The 7487-nt window shown below is 40.0% G+C and overlaps 1 protein-coding gene across 1 annotated transcript; it reads right to left on the bottom strand.

Annotated features, from left to right (window-relative positions):
• Window positions 1–630: 630 nt before the first annotated feature.
• LOC104420784 lies at window positions 631–1071 on the bottom strand. Its single transcript, XM_010032565.2, has one exon. It carries the CDS (start codon window positions 1069–1071, stop codon window positions 631–633), a length of 441 nt encoding a protein of 146 aa, XP_010030867.2.
• Window positions 1072–7487: the final 6416 nt, after the last annotated feature.

Raw genomic sequence — 7487 nt, 5'->3', positions numbered from 1 at the left:
TCACGTCAGGCGCAGCTTCCACCTGACCTTGAGTGATGGCATATACCGTGCCTTGAACTAGGGGTCTAAGCTATCCTCCCTACGGCGCAATATGCGGTGCATACCCCCTAATCTGACCCATAGGTAGCGGCAACAGCAACTATGGTTGTCCTCTTGGTCTGTTGGGACAATCCCTGATCATGTGGCCTTGTTGGCCACATCCAAAAAAACACCCAGTCTTCGAGGACACGGAACTATACCATGTCGCCTTCCACAGAAGCAACACAGGCCATTCTGACTTGGCCCTAACTTTCCAACTCCGCCCTTCCTATTGGGCGGAATATGGAATCTACCTCCAGGCATGGGCCTCTTTCCCTGGCGAATCTCTCAGTGCGAAGCAAACCTCGATCCAAACGAGGTGACTTACTCGCTCAAGCTCCTTTCAAGCAACTATTCTCGACGATAGATCTCTCGGTAATCAATCAAATCGAACGACACCAACGGTTGCTTTAACTCTTGTCGAAAGCCATTCTTGAACCTTCGTGCCTTCTCCTCAAAATCTTCGATCAACCTTGGAGCATACTGAGATAGCTCCCCGAACTTGACCCCATATTAATCAACAGTCATTGTCTTCTGACGGAGACGCAGAAATTATTCTATTTGCTGCTCCCTGGCATTCCTCGAAAAGTACTGTTCATTGAATGCCTGGAGGAATGCATCCCACAGCGGGACTACTCCTTCTGGAAACATTGTCTCTCTGGCGTCTCCCCACCAGGTGTTAGCATTGCCCTGCAACTGATAAACGGCCAGGGTCACCTTCTCTGCCTCAGTGCACATCAGAAGTGCAAAGGCTTTCTCCAGATCTTGTATCCACAGAGACGCGGCCTCGAGGTCTCCAGTACCCGTGAATTTTGGCGGGCTCAGCTTTAAAAACTGCTCCACCAGCTTGTGAATCGATCTCTCTCTCTGCACCATCACGTTCTCAGGTTGAACCTCGGCAGGTGCGGCAGCAGGTGCGGCGGCAGGTGCTACAGCTACGTTAGCAACAACAGCGGCTTGATTCTGTGCTTGATGTGCCATCACATCTCTCATGGCTTCTAGCGCCTACATGATCCCCTCAATTCTGAGATCACCAGTGGCTACTACCCCGGCACCAACAGGAGGCGGTGCTACTCTACTCACGCTAGCCTGAGCTAGCGCTCGACCACGGCCTCCTCAGGTACCGATCCTAATCAGCATTCTACCTTGAGTCACGGCCCTAACAATCCTTTTGCTAGGAGTTCTTGCTCTTGATCACTCATGGCTCAACTTTCTCTACTGAAGCCTGCTTCCAATTCCACACCAAATTAGAAACAAAGTGATCCAAACAACAAGCAATTCTACCAATTAACTATCACAGACATGCACCAGCATGAATTTAAAGGTCTTTCCTACCACTATCCCATATACATCGCACATTATCACTCTAATCCTTAAACCATTGCTCTGATACTACTTAAATGGGGATATCACGCTCCGATCCTCGGACGCGCGCCCATCCCTCATTGGTCGATTAAATAGCGACGTCCCAAGATGTATCACTGACCCATTCATTTTAACACGCAAGTGAAGCATATAAGATATCCCCAAACAATAAAACAATGGGATATGAGAGTAGGACCATAAATCTCAAACCTGAAAAAACAACCATACTTATATACATTACAAACCAGTGCACATATATACAAGGCGAATTACCAAGTCAGATTCAACTTAAACAAGCTTAGAAAACAAAGTCTGCAGACAAGGGTGGGGACTTCCAATCTACTCCCGGTCATCCTCCTCAACAATCTCTCCTTCTACACTCCAGTTAGAGCCCATGGCTGAGTACTCCGGAGAATCAGGATCATCTAGCTTGGGATCCTTCGCATCCACCACCAATCCATCCTTAGAGTCTATAATACCTTTACCAAAAGCATTCTCCATCACAAATAGAGGTCTATCATACTCCGGCACAAGACTCTTTCTTCGTCCATCATCGTAGTAGCGATACCATGCCCTGAATTGATGGGGCACCTTTTTAGGTAGACCCGCATCAACCCAGACTATTAATTTCACCAACACATATTCTAATCTTTCAAGGTGCCCGTGTATCAGAATGTGATAACCTATTTCTGTGATTTCTTCTGGTATACCAAAATGCTTGGGAGGAGCTGGTGGTACTGACATCTAGGGACCTGAAATGTTATCCCACAACGGAGTGAGACGACGTTTTAGCAAGTTCTATCCCCTAAGACCTGATTAGGAAGCAAATACGCCCTAAGGGCTGCCTAGGCATAATCATGAGTCAGAAGACTTACTTTGGTCTTAGTTCCTCCTGTCAAACAATATAATTCAAACAATTATTCAACTAGATCAAATCATCGATCAATCGACTCAGTTGATTACATGTCACCACGACATTCCCTTGGTCGGTACATTCAATATCATCTATAAGGTCCTATTAATTCAGGACTACTCACTTAAAGCTGAAAATAGATAGTATAGCTCGTCCAAAACTAATAATATAGCATACTGTATATATGCTCGTCCAAAGCTATAGATTAAAGCTCACAGGCCAATATAGTATACTATATATGCCTGCCCAAAACTGATAATATGTGCTCACCCAAAACTAATAATATGGTATACTATATATGCTCGTCCAAAGCTGATAAATTTAGGCCCCTAGGCCAAAATAGTATACCACTCCAATCATATAGCCAATTTCTCATTTTTATCATACTCAATAAAATAAAATAAAAATAGTCATGTGTGGGTACACGGTCGGCTTTAACCAAAATACCATAATTTCACCTCCATAAATCCCACCATTTTATATGGTCCACCCAAAATATTTTTGACACTGTAAACTAACGCCCGGTAATTTTTCAATTAATTACCAAAATTAAACCAATTTAGGAATAAAATCATAAAATCACAATCAGGCAAAATTAGCACAAATTAAAGCTCAAATAAATAAACAGATTGCACCACAATAACCAACATAAATTTTTGGTCACCGACTATCCCGGTCTAATTTCCAAAAAACAAATAATTAATTAAATAATTACGAAAAATATTAAATAAATGCCAATAAATCCAACTTAGGCCCGTAATTCCTAATTGACGCCGAAACGGACCCGAAAAATTTTCAAGACTTGTTAAATAAATACTAAAGTCTATTTACTCGCTAATTACACTAACTAACTACCTAACATGCATAAGCAATTAATTAAATCCACTAATCTAATCTAACTATCCACCTAAACCATGCTTAACTTAAACTAATCAACCCTTAAACATCATTAACCTAATAAACGAGGATTGATGAGTTAAACTCACTTGTTTCGCGATCCAGTCGGTTCAAATCGACGGGGACACAATGGGGGACGACTTTCTCCAAAGTAAGCCTAACTTTCGGGGTCGGGAACAACCTCAAAACAGGCCAAGACTCTTGTTGGAAACCCACTAATTTACTCTCTGTTTTGGGCTATAAAAGAAGAAAACAAAGGCTGGTTCGGTGAGGCAAGGGTAGCGGTGGACCGGCGGAGGCAGCAGCGACTCGGAAGGGCGGTTCCGAGCTTCAACGGCCGTCTAAGGCGGCTCACGGAAACCTGAGTTGCTTGGGAAAACTCCTGGGACATCGGAACAAGCGAGAGAGAGGTGGAGCAACGCCATTGGACGCGCCTAAGGCGCGACAAGCGGTGGTGGCGTTACAAGTGATGAACGGCGACGATGAATGGTCCGGCGGCAAGGGCTGGCTTCGGTGGCTCTTCTTCAACTGCTTTGGTGTTCAAAATGGCAAGGATGAGGGGAAATGGATGTGGTCGGCCAGCTTGAGGAAGAGAGGAAGGGATAAGGGGACAAAGGGGGGCCACCAAGCTTTATTTTCTCTCAAATGGTCCCTTTGACCAATCCTCAGCCATAGCTGGCTTCCATGGACCACCATCAACCACCAAGGCTCACTTCACAACCTTTGAAATGGTCCAAAATTCCTAGGCAAGGGGGAGCTACGAATTTCATGGATTTCTCCCTCAATTGAACACAAATTCTCTCTTAATTCAACACAATCCGGCCTCTATAAAATCAACCAACACCTCATTGATCCAATTGGTATTTTTCCCCACCAATTGATCCCACTTACTTCCCAGTTGCACGATCAAAAATGATCATTGACCTTTTATGTACAAAAACGGCCCTATGACGACTTTTTCTTAAAAAGTCTTGGTTTGCAGAAAAATCTTCTGAGACTGAATCGACATTTCTAAAATGATTTGTGACATGATAGAACTTTCAATTTCTAAAATCGGATTCAAATTCGCGGTTAATTTCACTCTAACGCGTTTTTAGACTGACCTAGGCTACCGGGTAACTTTCAGAAATTTTTAGTACAAATAACCCGTGGTCGATTTTCTTCAATCCACAATGAACCCACTCAATGCATTGGCGACTCTCAATTGTCGTGAAAATCTCAAGAATTCAAGAAAAATCAGTTTAGTGCTGGCCGACGAGAATTTTTCAAATTAGTGGAGTCACCCACATTTAGCCACACATCTCTGTCGAACCAACCTATCTCTGATCTCTGATCAATTTTTAACTGTGTCGTAATGGCCTCTAAAGATGAGCACGATCGAATAGCCGATTTCTAGTCAAATTCTCGAGTCTATTGCATGGAAATTCCTTAATGGTTTCCCCAGATAGTCTAGTTATCTCGAGAATAATTATCTCTGAGAACAGCTTCCATAGACGCATCGATGAAATGTATGATTAATTTAATTGAAAGCAGAAGTGAAAATTTGGGATGTCACACTTGCGGGAAACCCTGGCGATCTTGGGAGGTGTTCCTCGAAAATGCGCAGTCCCTTAGTCACAATAACCTTGCCACCGTGACACATGCCTAAGTGTCCTCTCAAGACAAGGTCTCTTAGTAATTTTGATACCTAAGATTATGGGAAGACTCTCTATAAGATGAGTCATCTTCCCTTATTTCTTCTTTGGCCACATATGGGGTGAAGGTTTGTAATCAAGACACTTACCATAACCATCATTTCATTTTAGATCAGTCATCTCCATTACATGCAAACTCCATGACATTTGTTCTTGTCTCAAGATTAGGCATGCCATATATAGAAGGAAGAACTAATGTACCCTTAAAACAAAGGCATTCTCTTAACTTCAGAGAAAAGAAGAAACTAAAAGTCTACCCAAATGTATCATGCCATCTTCAACCTTTAGAAGCAAGTTCTTCCTAGGATCTTAGTTTTCATGAGTCAAAAGATGGTCTTGACCTTTGCTTGTTCACATTTGTTTGAGGTAAGTGAAGTTTCTAGGCATTAAGGTAGTTCAATCTCCTTAAACATTAACTTGGTTGGTTTGTTGTGAAGTGAAACTTTGATGTGCATATTATGAGTATGGTGATTGTTAACTAGCCTTGATTATCTTGTGCATGTATAAATAGATGTAATCAATTTTCTTAATTTGTGTTGAAATGGTAAGTGAAAATGTTGAGTTAAAATCTAGAAGAATTATATAGCATGTTCGTTCTGTCAAAATTTATCCAGGCATAATCTATTATTTATGCTCGTTCTGCTTGTTCTGCAAAAACTTAACTAGGCAAAGTTTGGTTCGTTCTATTTAGTTCTAACTATTTAGGATATGTTCATTATGCCTCATTATATTTCATTCTAAATAGTCAAAATTTGTTCATTCTGCCATATTTGTCTTGATGACCTTTTGCATATCCATTATGTTTCATTCTAAATAGTCAGAATCTATTTATCGTTCTACCAAAATTTATTGAGTCAAAATCTGTTTGTTCGTTCTACTGGATTTTTACTAAGTCTAAGTCTGTCCATTTGTAAATCTATTTTTGTATTCTATCATTTTCACTGAGTCTAAATGTGCCCATTTGATTGTCCAAACTTTAACAACCATAACATGTTCATTTATACAATCAAATTTTACTCAATCTGAACATGTTCATTTATATGATCAAATTTTACTCAATCTGAACATGTTCATTTATACATCAGATTTTGTTGAAATTTGAACTTGTTTTTTTGTACAATCGGATTTTATTGGGCCTAGACATGTTTGTTTATATTAATCATATTTTACTGAAGTCTGAAAATGTTTCTTTGTACAATCAAATTTTACTGAGTCTAGACGTGTTTATTTATATCGATTAGATTTTACTAAAGTCTGAATCCGTTTCTTTTTACGATCAAATTTTACTGGGCTTGGACATGTTTGTTCATATCAATCAAATTTTACTGAAACCTGAATGTGTCCATTTTATCCGATCAGAATTTTACTAAGTACCTTTACTTTCTGAGTCTGAATATACATTTACTCAATCCGAGTATGATTGCTTTCTCAGTTTGAATTGCTTTCCAGGTCTGATCTTCCTTAAAAAGAGGGATTACTAAATAACATATTCATGTCTTGAATATGATCACAAGTTGCTTCTTGCCTGTTTATGAGACTAATGCATTTCATTTCTTTGAGAAGCATGTGATGAAGAAAGAAAATGAGTATGAGTATCGAAATGCATGTATATGTTTGCTTGTCTTTACAAAATAGAAGGATAAGCATGTCATATGATGTGCACATTAAAAAAGTATGATGAGGAAGGAGGTGAGATAAGCTTATAATCCACATCTTTCACTTATATGATTATAAAAAGGGCAAGTAAGGTTATGCATAAAAAGTAGATATGCACTAGGAAGTTGATTGTTGTAATGATTGTTTATTCCATTATTGATGTAAGAAGGATCAATGTTAACATGCGCATTGTACATGAAAATAATGTGTTTCCGTCACCGATATAGTAGTGCATGACAATACCCCATGGTAAAAGTTTGCAAGATGCCTTAGTGGTTGGGATGCCTCGAGGAGTGTTTCGACATACCTCTGGAGTCGAAATGCTTCTATGGTGGAGATGCCCTATGATGGAAGTTCATAGAATGCCTCAGAGTTGAGATGTCCCGTAAATCGGGATGTCTTGAGAGAGTTTGGGAGGAAAAGTTAAATGAATATAATGCATGTTCATGTGCATGTATAGAATCATATGATGTTTAATTGGTCATCTTACATTGGAACATGGTATTCCATATGCATGAGTCTAAATGGAAGCATTGTTGTATGATGATTACTATGATATATGAAAATGTGAAAAGTAAAGTCAACTCATGTTATCGCACACTAATTCGACTGTTATGCATTATCTTTGCTTGTACCATGTGAAGTGGTAAGGATTTTTATAACTAAAACTAGATATTTTATTTATTGAGCTTTGGCTCATCCATCACTTTCAATATGTAGGATGGTGACTAGATTATTGCGATGGAGGGGATGAGACCATGCCCAAAACCATCAATCCCTGTGTCGGATGGTGCCTCGTTTATGTAATAGGATTGAAGTAGAGACGCTAGTTGACCACACCCCTTCCCAGGACTTTTGTATTTTGTATTTGCTTGAATGATGTG

The sequence above is a fragment of the Eucalyptus grandis genome, chromosome 11 (genome assembly GCF_016545825.1).
Source record: "Eucalyptus grandis isolate ANBG69807.140 chromosome 11, ASM1654582v1, whole genome shotgun sequence".
Taxonomy (NCBI): Eukaryota; Viridiplantae; Streptophyta; class Magnoliopsida; order Myrtales; family Myrtaceae; genus Eucalyptus; species Eucalyptus grandis.
The sequence above is the reverse complement of the archived record's forward strand: the minus strand, read 5'-3'. Positions and strand labels throughout refer to the sequence as shown.